At 40.9% G+C, this 19,733-nt stretch overlaps 2 protein-coding genes across 2 annotated transcripts; both read left to right on the top strand.

Annotated features, from left to right (window-relative positions):
• The first annotated feature begins 13,856 nt into the window (after positions 1-13,856).
• On the top strand, positions 13,857-14,408 carry LOC139475408 (uncharacterized). The gene has a single exon (XM_071258624.1). The coding sequence runs from the start codon at positions 13,857-13,859 to the stop codon at positions 14,406-14,408; it is 552 nt and encodes a 183-aa protein (XP_071114725.1).
• A 69-nt stretch (positions 14,409-14,477) lies between these two features.
• LOC139475407 (processed variable antigen-like) lies at positions 14,478-15,563 on the top strand. Its single transcript, XM_071258623.1, has one exon. The coding sequence runs from the start codon at positions 14,478-14,480 to the stop codon at positions 15,561-15,563; it is 1,086 nt and encodes a 361-aa protein (XP_071114724.1).
• Positions 15,564-19,733: the final 4,170 nt, after the last annotated feature.

Here is a 19,733-nt window from a genome sequence, read left to right as displayed (position 1 = left end):
GATGATATGCAGCAACCACAACGATAACACGTGGCCGTGTTGCCAAACAAACACTTCCGCTTGTTAACCGTCTTTCGTTTTGTTTCTCAAGTGACGTCATATATATTACGTCATTTCAAAAACACTCACTTCGCCATCTTGTAACTGAACGTTGTAACAGTAAAGCACAGGCACACCGGCCGCTATAACATCTTTGCTGGACAGATTGATATAAATGTTTACAGTTAACATGGCAGGATTCTGACCCCCCCTGGGGTCCTGTGTAGTGACGACTGTGTGCGGGGAATGGGGGACTAAAGACAACCATGAACGTTGCCTCATATCGTATATACAAGTTGAAGTTTCCAAATTGGTAACATATACATCTTACTGACAGCAAACATGATTCCCAGGGTAGCCTTTTAACAGATTAGTGTTTGTTTACTAGAGAAATTGTTGCCTTAATGTTATGCCTTGAGTGTATAATATATGTAGCGTATACAGGAGGGTCGTACATATGGATTCCAGGCAATCCGGCGGGGTAGCTATTGAAGAGAAGAATGGTAATCGTGCGGTCTAAAAAGCATATCTAAGCTTATGTCTCTGTGACGTCACCAGTCATCTATTTCATCTTGGATTATGAAAGACGGGCTTAACTTCTCAACCTCAGCGTAATATTTGACTTGCTATGAAAGAGGATTATTGGCTTTAAAGATGGCGGCCTTCACGTGCCAGTAAAGTCTATGGTCGTCAGTGTGGCTCCATGTGTGACAACAGTAGCGCGAAACAAATCAAGAAGTGAAAAGCAGAGTGTTATATTGGATGAACCATATGTTTTGAATGCCTTCTATATACTTTGGGGCCTGGGAAAATGGATTAGGAGCTTTAAGATAGGATTTGGTCAAAACGTGAATGTTTCATGATGTGTACGTCAAATAGTTTATTTACCCAGTGTTTGGTAGGGCGTCGTGCTTTGCGCTCTACTTCCAATCTATATTGGACATTACGTTGATAAGATTGTCATCAAGCTGTATACTTTCCCAGTCCGATAACACAGAACTCACGTCGTCACGCGTAGTTATGGAGAACACCGTATAGATAGACAGTAGTACTTGACAGAAAAAACTGTGGTAAAAAGGAAATACTGAAACAAGCTGACAGATAACATTTATTTATCGGCGTTGATGTATGCATGCATCATTTATCTAAAACATGATTGTCAATACACGATACACTATGGGCTTATTACTTTCATATGCTCTCCTTGCCCTTCTGTCTTAGATGTACTTGTAAAAAAACTCCGCGATGACCCTCGCCATGAGAAAGCGCGTATTCTGTCCTAGCAATAATACAGCAGCATGGATATAGTTTCTCCTTGATGTATGTCGTCCTTGTGAAGGCAGGCCGGCAACACTTGCCAACAGATCACTGCTTTACCAGTTTCGCCGACAGCCACTTTTCAGACATTTTCACTTAGAACTAAGCAGCAATTAAAAACACGCATTGAGCGTAATCGACACACATTCAGCTGTTTAGTGGCAAGCATTCGAAGTGACACTACAGCAAATATAGGCCTTTTCCAAGTTAATTCCCAGCGTAAGAGGTAAACGGCTGAGGCCGGGGAGGCAGGGGAGGCACGTTGACAGGTTTGTTCTTGCCAAATGCTTTGTTGTCTTGCCGCCATGACTCTCGCCCATCTCGGATAGACCTACGGGTCAAGTGCACGAAGTTGACTTTGAAATTACCTTGGGTAAAAATATTTGATTGCTAACAATCTGAACTATTTCGGGATCTTGATTTTGACTTTGTGTTTGCACAATTGCCGTTCTCATTTGTATTTTGTATGTGCTGCTTCGTGTCTAGATTCTGTCTGGTTGTTAAGAGAGTGTGTGTGTGTGTGTGTGGGGGGGGGGGGGGGGGGGGGGGGGGGTCGAAGATAAAAAAAGGTACAAACAAATATACATACAAGCAATGATTTTCTGGAATATGAATAGTAGGAAGAAACTATAATAACAAGCACAGATATGGCCATGCAAGAAGACCACGACTGTTTCCTTCGGGAGTAACACTGATTTGCGTAAAAACATTAACCACCGAATTCCTACCAATACATTTATTCATTCGTAAAGAGTTCAGTCAATCTGAAGAAAAAGAATTCTGAGCCATTTTACCTGAAGTGGTCGTGGGGACAACAATTAAAAAATAATTGGCCACGGAATGTTTTCGAATATTTTTTTTAAAAGATTTCTATCGACTTTTCCCCTCTTTCAGTTAGCTGAATATAGAAATATAGATCTAAACATCCACTAATTACAGGGTTGCGATCGACTTAATACTCATCCTGCAGAAATTCTGTTGACTTTATTCACCGTAAAACATGAATTGTTGAGAACATCTAAACCTGTCGAGCACCATATTGCATTTGTGGTTATGGGTATACATTATTGTCTAAATGGTAACATTGTATGAAACATTCTTTTCTTGTCAAATTTACCCATATATATCATAATATGTCATACTATCCACAAACAAAATCTTGCAACTGATTGATGAATAAGGCGTCCTTAGCAATAATTTAGAAAGAAAACTTATCTTATCTTGTTGCAAGCTTCGTTATGAAATATAGAGCAACTGTTTCATATACTGTAACGGTTACTCTTAAAAATTACTTATCCACATCCTTTGAATTACTTGAGTTGGTTCCTTTCTAGTTTATTGAGAATAAATGTCAAATGGCCGGACGATTTCAACTCTTGGAGAGTGTCTTCCACAACACATAGGAATGACGCTGCCGCGTGTTCTGAATATCAGATTGTTAAGATTTTAATTCAATTATATTCACAACCTGTTGCCTTTCAATGTCGATACTTGTATATTAAAATCAAGATCAACTCTAGCTAAGTTCGAAGCAAGTGTACTATTTATAAATATGCAGAATGAGCTGAGCAAATATAAATGCAGAGCGGCAAAATAGAAATTCATTTTTGTTCAGTATACAGGGCCCCAGGAGAACGTTTACACGGCGAGCATGCTATTGTGTATAGTATTTCTAAATGTATACGGTTAGTATACTATTGTGTATAGTATTTCTAAAGGTATGCGGTTAGTATACTATTGTGTATAGTATTTCTATAGGTAAACGGTTAGTATACTATTGTGTATATTATTTCTAAAGGTAAACAGTTAGTATACCATTGTGTATAGTATTTCTAAAGGTATGCGGTAAGTATACTATTGTGTATAGTATTTCTAAAGGTATACGGTTAGTATACTATTGTGTATAGTATTTCTAAAGGCATGCGGTTAGTATACTATTGTGTATAGTATTTCTAAAGGTGGCTAATTAAGTATCGTGAAGTAGTCTTCTGTTGTTTATAGGTGCACTCGTATACAGTCTGTGCAGGGACATACTTTTAACGGAGGAACAACTATGAATATTATTCAAACATTTCAAGGACAATATTAATTGTAGTTATTGTAGGAATAAGTTATCTACACAAGTCACATAAATTGCGTCATCATGTTCAATTTAAATTTCAATCCGAGTTAATGTATGGGATGTTTTAGTAAATATACAGAGTGTTTTCGTAATTCCTTGAGTGTAGGATCAACAACAACAGTTCTTTTAATGCTCAGTTGTTTCACTGAAGACCATTAAAACCCATTCGAAATGAATGTGAGGGTACGCGACTTTTATATGCTTTGGTAGTTTCATTGAGCCATAGTTCTGAATTATATGCCATACTTATTTGTTGTGTCAACGAATAAAGCCGATGGAAATGTGGTAGGAGACTTCATTGTCACTAATGTTTACTCTGAGTAATCAGAGACATCATCGCGTATGTTTCACATAGTCATCAGATAAAAGGTGGTATCGTGGTTGCACCTAAATGTAAAATTTCAGTGCAAGAAAATACCCAGGCTTGATTATTCATCAAAATTCTTTTTGACATAAAGGGAAATATAGTTCATATGAATGGACCACTGAAAATCAGACACTTATGTTATACAATGTGTGTTTACATTGCTATATACTAACCGTTGGTTAACTACTCTCCCGTAACAGTGACGCATATGATTAAAAAATATTATATCATATATTAATGATTACGATACAAATAAATACTGAAGATGTAGAAAGTTGTAGCCTTGCCACGTACCTTGTTTGCTGGAAGATATCCCAGTTTGAGGACCCACACGAATGTAGGTATCTCCCGCCGCTATAAACACATTACGCTTTTAGTAGTGACAGTTTATCAGGAGCTATATGTCTGGTCATTTGGCAGGAAGTTTCTACTCGTAATTTATTTACAAACTCCGCGTATTAATTGATAACTATATGAGCACATTTCCACTTGTTGAAGCACATCATGTGCCTCTAATGGCTATACCTGTAGTTCATGCTGGTAACATGTTCATGTATTTCCTCAACACAGATGCAGATTGATGCACGGAGTGTCTGTACCCGTTTCAGTGAAAAGATGGCGACATATTCAAATACCAAATACCAGCAGTACTACTGTGTTTACCAGTCACGCTGTGCTCCTAAGACATTCTCTACTCGCTTCTGTACCAGACGCCATCTCTCCGACTGTTCAAATAGAAGGTACCAACAATGATTTCGAGGCAGTAGTTTGGACATTTCGCACTATGGGTTCAAAGACTTCTGTTTCAACATGAATAAATCTGGTGGGACTTTGCCTTAGCTATAGAAGATCGCAACTTTGATAACCGAGAGTTCAGTCGCACTTACGCGTGTTTGTTTCTACGCACACCCCTCACCCCTCACACCTCAAACCCAGAAGCAATTGCTGCTCTATGATGAACATACACTTACCACTCCTTATAGATGGCTGCTCTGTTTCCGGAAATACGGAAATATTATTACCTTCCTGACAGTGCCTTGCCTACAGCTCCGCTATCAGAGAATAGTTCCGAAAAGATATAATAATGTACACTTAAGTCTCCTACACTCTACCACTATTGCTGCTTCCCAAATTCAAGCATCATATAAAGACTATTAGCTGAATGTACGTGCCATGTGTTCAACAAAGAGTCGAGTGAGCATGCTTTTCGCAATGTTTCCTGTGTGTAAATTTCCCCATCCTCTTTATATCTCGATTCGACGTGACGGAAGGCCTGTCACTGCCGTGCAGACCACACTGGTGAATATCTCTATTCACGTCTATTCTCTGCCCCTTCCGATTTCGTGAACAAGAACAATGCCAACTGCATTCTCGAGTTTCCCCGAGTCACATACTGGCTTAAACCATTCACCAACACTCGATAATTGGAATGTTCTTGCTGATATTCATTTCCTATCAATAACAGCGATGCTGATTTAGATTTGCATCTAAATAACGCCGATCAATGCACCACTGTCTAGTATATAAATGATAACTGATTTGGGCCATATTTTGCAGATGGTGTACAATAATATCTGTACATCGTCAAGTGGTATGAATAAAAGTATTGGTATTGTGACATCGTGACTCATGTGCTTCAAATCAAAATAATTAATTGAAAATGTGGATGAAAAATACTGGCTGGATCATAGAGGTTTTGGAGACACTACGAGAGTAGACATTTGTTAAGTCTACTACCCGGTTCATTACTCCAGTGTGGTTAGCTACGATACAACGCAAAAGATTTTTATCGGTTGTATGGCTATATTCTCTAATAAAATCACGCAAACATAAATGATGCTACAGCGTGAATGGATTTCAGGTGACTTTTGATAAAATAGACTCTAGTTTGTGGAATATTCTTGCCATAATAATGTTGCCGACATGTGCTCTTTTCGATGTTAACATTTCGCTGGTATATTTCCTACGCGGAGCATATCTATTCTACTCACCGTCTCACAAACAACACGCTGCATGACAAACGGTTTGAACAAAGTACTATGTTTAGACTGTCCAGTTCAGTGTGGCAAAAACAAAACAATGTATAATATGTAAATAAAACCTATAACTGTATAATGATTAAAATTGATGAGTGGGTTGTAATAATGAGTGATAGTTCATGGTAATGAACCAGGTTGGTTGTTTTGACGCTTGGCATTTATGGACAGTGTATACAAGAACATTACATATAGGTATTACACTCCGGTGATAAATCGAAACTTAAGATTTTTCCGTGAGAAAGGCCATTGAAGAAATTTTTGTTTCTTCTGCCATCACCTCCCTCATCCTAAACATTTGATTTGTGCCCATGTTGCTTTGTGTCATGCAAGTTGTACAGTAATCATATGTAACCGCGTTTCACAGACATTCGATAACAAATTCCTTCTACACTGAGTTTTGAGCTGTTTTCTGATATAGATCCTTACATTGAACGTATTATACGACGTACAATCGCTATGTTTAGGTGCAGGGATCCTCTGACCCCCTGTGCAATATGGGTGATATGATACTCCGCCCATAAATGAATGTTTTAGTGAATATTGTGCAATGTTATATGTGTAATGGGAATATTGTGCAATGTTATACATGTAATGGTAACTTTGTCATGCGATTTTTGTCAAGCTTCAAATGTAAATTATTCCTTTTCATTACGTAATATTGTGTTCAACTGTATATATGGAGAAGGAGGCAATACGTGTTGCCCTTGTGACCGATCCAATGTATTATTTTGGACAAGAGTATATGTTTAAAAATCCCACATGAAACCTGAAAAAACACATCTTGTTGATTTCACCCGCAATCCTTATGTGTAGTGTCCCAATCGGTACAAAATAAACCGTGTCCGATCTGTCGTAGGTTTCATGTGGGGTCAGTATCGAAGGAGTTATGCCGTTCTCTGGTCACATTCTACAAGACCAGTGCGTTCAAATAGCCTAGTCGTTTACGTAACTCTCATCGACAACGGCCTCAAACGTCTACTACAGCTACAAACGCTCTGTGTCAAAGTTGCCGTCTAATAACGAGGACGAAACATTAGTGTTTTGTGTTGCGCAAACATGCGGTTTGAAATCACACTGACATGAGCATTTAGGATAAGCAGTGAAAAGTGCCTCAGTAAAGGAATATAAGGTATTTAGATTTTAATGAGTGTCTTGTGCACAGGCGGTTTCCAAGGATAGGATATTGCTTAGACAATACGAATTTGTATGGCTGAGCTGTGGACTTGACGAGTAGCAATCGTTTTTCATCTGATGCGTATGCTACCACACACACACCAATCTCCAATACTTGTATACCACCCGTAAGAAGCATTATGAAGCTGAGGACTGACGCACCAAGTATTACACGCATTCACACAGAGAAGCAATATTATTTCCTCTGAAAAAAGTACGCATTGATTAACATTTGGTAACTAAGAGTTGTTTGGTGTATCCCATAGATATGATTGGCAGTTTACTGACAGCGTTGATTAACAGGGATTATGTAGTAACTTTCTCTTACTCTTATTCACCTGCTAAATAGAATTTCAGCGCATTTCGAAAACGAATTTCAATGTCTTGTAGTAGAACTGTCACCAAAACATTATATAAGGCTGTTATAACTGATTAATATATGCAGACGCATACATATTGTAACTTTTCATCAACTGAAAAAACATTAATCAATGGCATCACAAATACCCGGCAGTAGCTTAATGGATACCCATAATGTTAACCGACATGTAGATACTTCCATCACTTACCTCAGAACGTAGAACTGATAAAATCCAGGCATTTTCATAGACGGAGAAGTGTTTTATAACATTTCCTGTATATCCCTGCTTTGACAAAGGCCCTATCTATTATCGTCGCAACTCTATGTATCTACAGTCTCCAGTGGCAGGAAAACCGATATCTCCTATCAGTCAACACTAATTTCACAAGCACACCTGCAATTACTATAATTACCGACGACAGTTTGAATTATAGGAATTATGAAAAACTATTTTTTAAATAATATTTTGCAAATCTGTTGGAAGAAAATCGAAAAACGTATCAGCTATGATGACTTTTACACACTTCTTTCTATATTAATATCAGCTCATTTCATTTCTATTGTTCAAAGAACGAGGTTACGGAATAATGGCGCTCTAGAAGGTTGTATAATCTTGAAATTCTGAAGAACATAGTAATTTTCCGAGACCTAAGCTTTCTCATTTTCGCGACATCATCAAAAACTAGCTAACGTCAAGCACAGATAGCACTGAAAAGAAGCTTCATGAATCATTATCAACTACACATTGTTTCAGCCACTTTACTGTGATACTCTGTGACATATTATTTTATTCCTTCAATGTTAATGTAAATACCATGACTAAATCTTGGTGGACTGCTACATATGCTATCACAATAATCATCCTTCGGAGACTTTTGGCTTCTGCAAGGGTGTTTCTGAGAAGGCACTTTCCACTGTAAATTTTCAGTTTGAATGTGTTGTTTTACTGGTACGAAATCTGAATTGTGTAACATCATATCAATGTTTCAGATTCATGGATTTTGTGGGTCTCAAAATTTTTCGGATTTTTTAAATTGTATTTTTAAACTGACATTATATCTTATTTTAACAGCATGAAAAAAATATTCATAAATAAGTGTCGTCCTCAATGTCAGGCGATTTGGAGTAGAAGTGCATGCTTAAGGACGGACTACTCGCTATGACATCAGATCAATAGGGCCTTACAGCTAAAATCCTTGAACTGGGAACTGGGAGACAGAGAGAAGGTATATGACGGATGAATTGGGAGACAGAGCGAAGGTATATGGCGGAGGAACTGGGAGACAGAGAGAAGGTATATGGCGGAGGAACTGGGAGAGAGAGAGAAGGTATATGGCGGAGGAACTGAGTGACAGAAAGAAGGTATATGGCGGAGGAATTTTGGAGACAAAGAGAAGGTATATAGTGGAGGAACTGGGAGACAGAAAGTGGGTATATAGTGGAGGAACTGGGAGACAGAAAGTGGGTATATAGTGGAGGAACTGGGAGAAAGAAAGTGGGTATATAGTGGAGGAACTGGGAGACAGAAAGTGGGTATATAGTGGAGGAACTGGGAGACAGAAAGTGGGTATATAGTTGAGGAACTGGGAGATAGAAAGTGGGTATATAGTTGAGGAACTGGGAGACAGAAAGTGGGTATATAGTGGAGGAACTGGGAGACAGAAAGTGGGTATATAGTTGAGGAACTGGGAGACAGAAAGTGGGTATATAGTGGAGGAACTGGGAGACAGAAAGGAGAGAAATGCGTAGGAGCTGGGAGACAGAAATATGGTAGATGGCAGAGGGTCGGGGAGCCGATGGAGGGTATATGGCAAGGGTTTAGGAGACACAGAGAGAGGGTATTTTGGTATTTGGGAGAATCAGAGGTGTAGAAAGGCGGGGAGATGGTCAATGGTCGGGGAGACCGAGGGGGTGGAAATGGAAATTAGCGCTCCTTCGTTTTTCATCTTTTATTTTTTATAAGTGAATCTTTTATCCTGAAAATAGTTTTTGTCCGTTGGACCATGAACAGCCAACAGTTTATGAAGAATGTGGTAGATATCCGGTGTATATCAAGTCTCAGATTAGATGGTTAAAACAATGGTTTAATAGTCTCAGTAAGCATGAACGAAGACACACAAAATTAGCTTATAATAGACTCAGATAATTTGGGTAAAGCAACATGGGTATCGGGGATTAGACACCTTTTGTGCTCTCATGCAACAGGCTTCGGTTAAATCAATCAGTGGGTGATGTAAACCACACCGTGGAACACGTTCCTGTCCAGTCTGTTAACGCAGTGCATGTTAATGTATGTCGTACCAATAATGGCTTTCAACTTAGAATGCAGTTCACGTTATGACTCGTACAGAACGTTTAAGGGAAGAAAGATATATGTTTACAATAGCATATAAAACATGATTGATAAAGGACTGGAATTGTGCATTGATACAACTAAGAGGTGATGCCCATTATGTAAGTCAGCAACAGAAACGGAAATGTATTTTATATTATTTGTTTGCCTATACTGTGATCTGAGAACTGAGTATATACTAGAATGTCATCTTTCAAAACACCCTGTATCTGCATTCATTTTTATATCTTATTTCTTCAATTAAACAGTGACTCTATTTATTAAAACTGTCTTTATATGTCAAACATTCTATTTCTTTTGGAAATGAATTGATAAAAGGTAAGGTATATCATTACAGTAAAACTGTCTACGCCTATACAACTTCCATGTATGCGGGCCATTCAAATGGCTACTCAGCTTTTGCGAAAGATTTCATATATTATCACCAAAGAAACGAAAAGGTAAGTTCAGTATGATATGACCAAAATAACAAAAGTATTTAATGCCAGTTAAACAGATCAATTTCGTGCTGCGCGTGATGGGCGGGTTGTTCGGGAGAGGGCTAGGTGCACGAGGGGAACGTGCCGAAGCAATTTGTGAGAGTCGCTGCTAAGCCCCGCCCATTCGCGGCTGTCAGCCAAGCAATATGTGACGACCGTACAGTTTCAGCGGATTATATGCAGCCGCACCTAATGTCGGCCAGATCAAACGAACTGCGATCAGACGTATAAGGTTGATGACAATAAGCGCCAATGGCTTCGATACATATATCACCAGAGGGAAACCGTCAAAGTGAAATGCGATATACTCACACTAGAAAACATCAAGGTATTGAATATTGGCGGCAGTTATGTTCATTGATTCCGTATGTAAACGACCACTGGTTTGTTGTAGCTGACCACAGCAGTGCAACACACATATAATAGTAGATGTTATATCGGGTTTACATGTAAGTTTGTTGAAATGATTTGATAGCTTCTTGGTACAAGAAAGAACAAGTAGAATCAAAAACTGTTTTCTTGATCAGGGATGTTTGGTTTTTATAGGCCAATTAACATGGGCAGTTAGTGTTGCACAGCTGTCAACCCCAAATTTATTCAATTAGTGAGATGTTATATTAGCCAGTGTCCAGGGGGGTATCCTCCCAATTGTGTCAGACATCCTATTTGTCAGACAGCCTATACCAGGATGAGTCAAGGATGGATAGTTAAGTAATAGTTACCTGTTTACCTTTCATTAAAGTGGAACAGATAAAAATAAACAGACATTTTGAGGAATTTACAGGAGAGATTTATTATGCACTTTTAATCAACAAATCATACCAGATATCACACATTTTGACGTATTCACAAGAAATCACATATTTGAATTATTTACAGGATATATTTATTCATAGTGCTTGATTTCCTCAAAATAATATAGTCCGGTACTGATAGTACATGTGAGATTATACTCAGGTTATGTAGAAGTTTACTTTATATAACGTGTTCTTCTTCTACCTAACAATGTATTTAATGAAAATAATGAAAAACAAACTCAACAGTTAAAAGGTTTTTATTAATCCTCACTGAGATTCCTATATTCTGTATCACTGAAAAAACTACTCCTAGTCTTGCCTAATAAAACACCCGCAACCTGACACAGATCGAACGCAACTTAAAAACACAATCATGATCTGGTTAATCTGTATCACTCAACGAGTTGGGGTAGTTCACTCTGCCCACAGTTTGGAGCAGCTCAGTAATTAGTAGGTAAGACAGGCAGTTACACTGGTTTGGGTCGTCTCACAAATGGGATGTCTGACAACTGGGAGTGAACCAACCTCCAGGGGCCTATACGTAGGCCGAGGTCATGTCCAGGGCGAAGCCTTTGGTTGTGAGTCGAAGGGGAATCTTCGCTCCTCGATCTGAGAGTGATTTTAACAATTTTTCCCAGTATTTTGGAGCCCTCTGGTTGAATTTGTTTTTGTAGATTGTCTTAATAGAGAGATGTAGAAATAATGACAAAAGTTCTATGACAGTTGAGACGAGGAACAAGGCAATTCGGTATAAAATGAAACCACGATGTTTCGAAAAGTTGTTTTGAGCGAATAGGCATAAGGTTGCAGTGGCATTGTGCGATAGAGTGAGTCTTGTTGAAAAAATTGAGTCTCACGCTAAATGCGTGAAAGTTGACAGGTATGGCGTTGAGTTATTTAAGTAAGGTGTGAGTTGATCCCATATGAATTGCCTTGAGACATGCAGTTTATAACATCACAAACATAACAGTGAAGTGCACGTGCGAAATGTTCTGGAAATACCTCGAGCATCACAGGCAAGGCAGCTCACAAGTCAATTCTTGTATATCTTTCAAAATCATACTTATCAAAACAATCTAGTTTAAATATGTTAGGTGTTAGGTTTAAGGTTCTATTAGCGGTTTGGGCACCTTGGACTCTTAACTGCCCACTTCGACGACTGGACACCCGCAGCTCGTGCACAAACCTGCACTCAACACTTGAATGAAGACTGATATATTTCATATCACACATGCACAAAAAGCGCCGTCACCCTGAACATAGCCGTTTGTCCAATGTTTAATGTAAATATTTGATAAAGATTTAGTTTGAATTCATGGTATTAAATGAAACAACCAAATGGATTTATGTCACTTAGCATGGACATATGGATGATTACAGAATACTTGAGCACCAAAACACTCATACCCGACAATGCCAGTGACAGAGCCACCTCAATAAGACGTTGTCATTCACACAGAACCACACCCACCGTCATAACTTGTGGAGTACGGATCTTCCTTTACCTGTTTAAGGTATCGTCAGCAGGCGGACAGTATAACGTTGTACTTTGGCGGATAACCACAGACAGCAGCGGCTACAGTGATTCAGACATTTTTCTAGCTGGGTGGCACACCGATGAACACACCGATCAGACGTCAGATCACCTGTTTACAGTCCTTGCGATGGACGTTACATTCAGCCATGTGGTCGGGGTATAGGAGCGGTCAACGTCACTTACAAAGGCCCTTGTGCTGGATATCTGAACACAGTACGTTACCGGTAGAAACAAGTTGCCAGAATACTGCAATACTTAGTATCTGCAATAGAATAACGTGAGTGTGTTGCCTTGACCGGTAATATCCCCCAACGTATCACCCATTGAGCATAATTGTGATGAGATGAAAGGCGTCATTGTCTTCCTTGGTCTACAAATCCACAAATCAAACTGCAGGAACTTCATCTTACTCTTACACGAGTCCACAGGACCCTATCCACCATCAGGCGAAGATGCAAAGTCTGTATTGAATAATATACTGTTTGACCCCTCCCTTTTAATTTGCCTGCGAGAACGTGATGCTGTAAAGCGTGGTCCATAGAAAAGCATGTGTTGTGTGTATATCTTTTCCAATATCAGAGCAGTATTTAAACATTGCTTCCCAACCATGCTTGAGATGGTTCTTTGTTTACAAATACATGTACATGAATGCATTGCGCATATATTGTTAATGCGGAAACTGTAGGACCCGTGAAGATCCGGGTTACAATAAGCCTTCAGCAACTCATGCTTGTCGTAAGAGGCGGCAAACGGGATCGGGTGGTCATGCTCGCTGACTTAGTTGATGCATGTTATGGTATCACAGTTGCGTAGGTTGATGCTCATGATATCAATCATAATAGTGTCTTGTCCAGACTCGAATATTTAGAGACCGCGGTCATATAGCTGGAGTATTGCTGTGTGCGGCGTTAAACAACAACCAAACAAACTGGAACCCCTAAGGATTCCGAGTATGAATATAGGTTCCAAGCAACCTATGATTACAACAATATGCGACCATACAGATATGATGCTCAGGCTTGCTGATTGCATGCAATCAGTTGAATACGGGGATGATGGAGAGCACCAGGAAAACAGGGAGGATGGAGAGCACCAGGAATACAGGGAGGGTGGAGAGCTACAAGAATACAGGGAGCAAGGACATCACCAGGAATACAGGGAGGGTGGAGAGCTACAAGAATACAGGGAGGATGGAGAGCGACAAGAATACAAGGAGCAAGGACAGCACCAGGAATACAGGGAGGATAAAGACCGATAAGGAATACAGGGAGGATGAAGAGCGACAAGAATCCAGGGATGATGGAGAGCGACAAGAATTCAGGGAGCAAGGACAGCACCATGAATACAGGGAGGATGGAGAGCTACAAGAATACAGGGAAAACGGACAGAACCAGAAATACAGGGACGGTGGAGAGCACCAGGAATACAGTGAGGATGGAGAGCTACAAGAATACAGGGAGGATGGAGAGCGACAAAAATACAGGGAGCAAGGACAGCACCATGAATACAGGGAGGGTGGAGAGCTACAAGAATACAGGGAGCAAGGACAGCACCACGAATACAGGGAGGGTAAATAGCGACAGGAATACAGGGAGGATGGAGAGCGACAAAAATACAGGGAGCAAGGACAGCACCAGGAATACAGAGAGGATGGATAGCTACACGAATATAGGGAGCAAGGATAGCACCAGGAATACAGGGAGGGTTGAGAGCGACAAGAATACTGGGAGGATTGAGAGCACCAGGAATACAGGGTGGATGAAGAGCGACAAAAATATAGGGAGCAAGGACAGCACCAGGAATATAGGAAGGGTCGAGAGCTAAAAGAATACAGGGAGCAAGGGCAGCACCAGGAATACAGGGAGGGTGGAGAGCTACAAGAATACAGGGAGGATGGAGAGCTACAAGAATACAGGGAGGATCGAGAGCACCCGGAATATAGGGAGGGTGGAGAGCTACAAGAATACAGAAAACAAGGACAGCACCATGAATACAGGGAGGGTGGAGAGCTACAAGAATACAGGGAAAAAGGACAGAACCAGGAATACAGGGACGGTGGAGAGCTACAAGAATAGAGGGAGGATGGAGAGCACCAGGAATACAGTGAGGATGGAGAGCTACAAGAATACAGGGAGGATGGAGAGCGACAGAAATACAGGGAGCAAGGACAGCACCAGGAAAACATGGAGGATGGAGAACGACAAGAATACAGGGAGCAAGGACAGAACCAGGAATACAGAGAGGATGGAGAGCGACATAAACACAGGGAGCAAGGACAGCACCAGGAATACAGGGAGAATTGAGAGCACCAGGAATACAGGGAGGTTGGAGGGATACAAGAATACAGGGAGCAAGGACAGCACCAGGAATACATGGAGGGTGGAGAGCTACAAGAATACAGGGAGGGTGGAGTGCACCAGGAATACAGGGATGATGGAGAGCACCAGGAATACAGGGAGGATAAATAGCGACAGGAATACAGGGAGGATGGAGAGCGACAAGAATTCAGGGAGGATGGAGAGAGACAAGAATACAGGGGACAAGAACAGCACCAGGAATACAGGGAGCAAGGACAGCAACGGGAATACAGAGAGGATGGAGAGCAAAATAAATATAGGGAGCAAGGACAGCACCAGGAGTACAGGGAGGATAAATAGCGACAGGAATACAGGGAAGATGGAGAACGACAAGGAATACAGGAAGGATGGAGAGCGACAAGAATTCAGGGAGGATGGAGAGAGACAAGAATACAGGGAGCAAGGACAGCACCAGGAATACAGGGAGCAAGGACAGCACCAGGTATACAGAGAGGATGGAGAGCGACAAGAATATAGGGAGCAAGGACAGCACCAGGAATACAGAGAGGATGGAGAGCGACAAGAATACAGGGAGCAAGGACAGCACCAGGAATATAGGGAGGTTGGAGAGCTACAAGAATACAGGCAGCAAGGACAGCACCAGGAATACAGGGAGAATTGAGAGCACAAGGAATACAGGGAGGGTGGAGAGCTACAAGAATACAGGGAGCCAGGACAGCACCAGGAATACAGGGAGGGTGGAGAACTACAAGAATACAGGGAGGGTGGAGTGCACCAGGAATACAGGGATGATGGAGAGCACCAGGAATACAGGGAGGATAAATAGCGACAGGAATACAGGGAGGATTGAGAACGACTAGGAATACAGGGAGGATGGAGAGCGACAAGAATTCAGGGAGGATGGAGAGAGACAAGAATACAGGGAGGGTGGAGAGCTACAAGAATACAGGGAGGATGGAGAGCTACAAGAATAGAGGGAGCAAGGACAGCACCAGGAATACAGGCAGGATAAATAGAGACAGGAATACAGGGAGATTGGAGAGCTACAAGGACAGTACCAGGAATACATGGAGGATAAAGAGCGACAGGAATACAGGGAGGATGGAGAGCGACAAGAATCCGGGGAGCAAGGACAGCACCAGGAATACAGGGAGGGTGGATAGCTACAATAATATAGAGAGTAAGGAGAAGGAACGGAGAAAGCATAGGAAAGAAAGACAAAGATCGGTTTCCCTGCCGCACTCAACAGCCAATGATATCTGATTGAATGTTGAGCACGTGACATATGTAATCGTTAACATGATTGAAAACAAGACTACAGCTCTTGCAACCTGAAATAGAATCACAAAATCGCGTTTTTTAATTAAGGCATAGCAGCATGTGCTTTAAAATTTATAAAGTGACAAGTCATTCCGACTAAATATAGCCGTTCTAACCAGGATTGTAACTACGCGATCAAAACTCAATGATGATGTTTATCGATAGCAAAATTGATATTTCTTAAAAAGCTCACTTTGCTGTTTTTGTCATTAATATAAGTTTTCGCCGGAATGGCGTGTTTTCACTTTATAAGTATTAGAACATATCTTCGTTAATTTATAAATGGCAAGAACTATAGTGCAAGTTCGAAATGACAACGCTGAAACTTCTATGTAACTTTGTCCATTAGCTCTTCTTCAACCACATGCATCAAGTGTGTTTTAATCTTAACTGCTTACATAGTTTTAAAAATTAATTATTGTATCTCTACACACAATTATTACATGACATATAATCACAGGGAACATTAACATAGTTTGTGGGGTTGTTATTGATGGATCGCCCGTGCACAGAGCCTACGTGGAGATTAGATGCACGTGCACTTCAGACACTGGAAACAATTACTTCAGGTTACATGCTCCGCACCATGTACGTTTCATAAACATAACACTGAAATCAGTATCTTGAATGCATCCTGCGTAATCGTATAGAAAGAACACGTAGAAAATATTTTTCCATGTTGCTGCGATCAAGATTGCACAGACGCTTAAAACTGGCTCCTGATGCCGACTTCTAAATACAATTGTCAATACAGTACCACTTAACAACCAGTAGGGTACCACCAGTTACAACAACCCAATCTATCTGGTTTTGGCAACAATCAAGGTAGTGCGCCTTAAGGAACCGTGTGCAGATCAGGCGGCCTTGTGCCTTGGGATCTACCACATAGATGACTAGGTATTTCACATAATATCATACCATATGGCCTGTTATGGCGTTGCACAACCCGGAAATAACGTCGCCACAAAACAATAGACTTGAAACAAACTTGCATTGTGAAACGAAGGGACAAGAACAGAGTGACCTTTTACTAGGCGTGTGTTGAATTTCTCTACTCTCGGGATTCCCAGAGGCCGCACAACTCCTCACTTCTCCTGCATACTTGACGAGGTGATGGAAACTCCACACGTGTTTTGCTTAGGGTAGGCTACTCCACGCACGGTTTGCTGCCAGTTTTGGAGGCATTATATTGGTTACCTTACGTTGAAAGTGATAATAATGTTTGACTTGACACTATTTGGCTTTTAAGATGAGAAACGCAACGTACAGATGTCAGATTTACTCTCAGATGAACCCAAAGATATTCTGCGGCTATGAGGTGAGGTGAGGTGGGTTTAACGCCGCGGTCAAGATTATTGCACTTATATACCGACGTGCATGCACGTGTGTGTGTCTACTTGTACTTGTCCGGAATTCTACCGGGTTTAAAGTACATGCCACGGTTAAACATAGGTACCCCACAAAGGCACATTATACTGACTCCGAGCCGGCCATACTTTGTTTTAGCCCCTTAGTCGAGTCCCAGGCAGGATAACAAGTACCATCTTTTAACGACTTTTGGTATGGCGCAGCCAGGAGATCGAACCACCCACCTTCTGCTCTCCGGGCAGACTCTCTATCCACTTGACCACGAAGGTCTTTCCAGCTATGAACACCTAACGTAGCGTCAATCTCGGCTGCTTGGCTATGTGCATTTTGACCATAAACCTCGATAACACAACAGGAAGAAAAAATGATAGTTACACTACATAGTTTCTGTTTGGTAAACTGGATGTGACATCCTCTTAAATATATGATTTTTGAAATTTTTAATAAACTCTTTGACCATGCATTAATTGAATGGTATATCATAGACAGATCTTTCAAGTTCACAATTATAATTATATAGTCTATTGTTGCTTGTCTTTCTAGCACACATTAACGTAAGATGTAATTATCATATTCTTTATTTATTCATCATGAATTTTCACTATTGCCCATTTTCTACAAGTTACACTCATCTATCGGGCATTGCTGATGGTGTTTCTGTCGCATATGATTAAAATAGTTCTAAAGATTTCTTTCTTTCTTTCAGTTTCGAGATATCACATTCTATGAATATGCGTGTGTCAGATTTAAAGATGTCTATTTTACCTATCTGTTGTTGAGCAAGGTATCTGCTACAATCATAAACGTGCATATTTCCACTAATAAGGAAGTACTTACTCATGCTCTTTTCAATCAGGAGCTATGGTCACAAGTTGGCGACACAAGTTTAACTCGGAGCGCGGTTTCGATACAAACATGACCGAATTCTACAAACAGGCGATCAGACATGAGCGGCTATTTGTTTTAAAGATGGCTAAAATTTGTCTAAATAGTCAGGTCAATAGAGAGGCTAAAATTTATGAATTCGAAGTTGGTTTGTGAAATATCGGCTTCAGTCCTCACCCCACCTGGTTAGAACGGGGGCGAAACAGGTAAACGACGTTAAACTAAGGCATTTTGCACTAATGAAACAATAAGGCTCGGTTTACTCACCTGCATTGTGTAAATATGAGGAGGCTATAGACACAAATTTGTAAACAAACTTTGCTTGAATTTGTTGAGGGGCCGTGTTTTCGATCGGACCAACTGACAAATACGGGGACCCGCTAGCTGTTTTCAGCTTGCCGTGGTTTTTTAGCTTATGCGCTGTGGCTCTCTCTCCCAAAATGAGCAGTCAGCGCAGAGATGTGACACCTCTGAGGTAGAGAAGATTAAGTCTTGCACCGCGGCCCTAGGTGTTGGAGACTCTCTACAGCGCTTTGGTCACGTACAGAAACAGCAGGCAAGAGAGAAACAGCATTGTCATCGTACAGCAGAGATACTGCCAGCACTTGAGTGTTCATTGATGCTGACAACGGTCATCAGTACTGACAATACTTTGTTTTCAACACAGTCAAGTCTTCAAGGCCTGAAAGTCTTGTGACTGAACAAGTCGGCACTGTGAGTGAGTTCCTCACTGTGTGTGCTTCACTTGGATTGGCTTGTCCCAGGATACTCTCTAGCAGCAGACAATAGGATGAGTTGAGCTGCTTTGCCCGATAGGTGGCGTAGCGTCAATAGAATAACACTGGCTGTCCCCCTAACGTATGTAGTGAACAGGACTAGCGTAGACGTGTGACAGCCTCCAAAACACGAAGTTCTTTAATGGAGCTGCCGGAATCCAGGTAAGTGTCTTGCCATCGTTGCCATATTTGCAGGAACAACTGCTGGACGTGCTGTCATCGTGTGTAGACCCGGTGAGACTCAACTAATGTTCCGGTAGTAGGTGTCGTCACCTAACTCAAACTATCATTACTGAAAGATGTTTTGGGATTGTTATCAGTGCATGATTTACGTAGCACAGCCGCACGTGCGGAGAGAGCCTACGTGAACAGCAGCTAGTTGGAGTGAAAAGGGTTTCACGTAGAATTGGCCAACAATTGGACTTGCAGAGATGTAGACGAAGTCTGCAGATACCCTCCAGTATCCCTAAGTCACGGAGGAG

The sequence above is a fragment of the Haliotis cracherodii genome, unplaced genomic scaffold (genome assembly GCF_022045235.1).
Source record: "Haliotis cracherodii isolate W230 unplaced genomic scaffold, xgHalCrac1.p SCAF_3, whole genome shotgun sequence".
Taxonomy (NCBI): domain Eukaryota; kingdom Metazoa; phylum Mollusca; class Gastropoda; order Lepetellida; family Haliotidae; genus Haliotis; species Haliotis cracherodii.
This window is presented reverse-complemented; position numbering and strand designations above follow the sequence as displayed.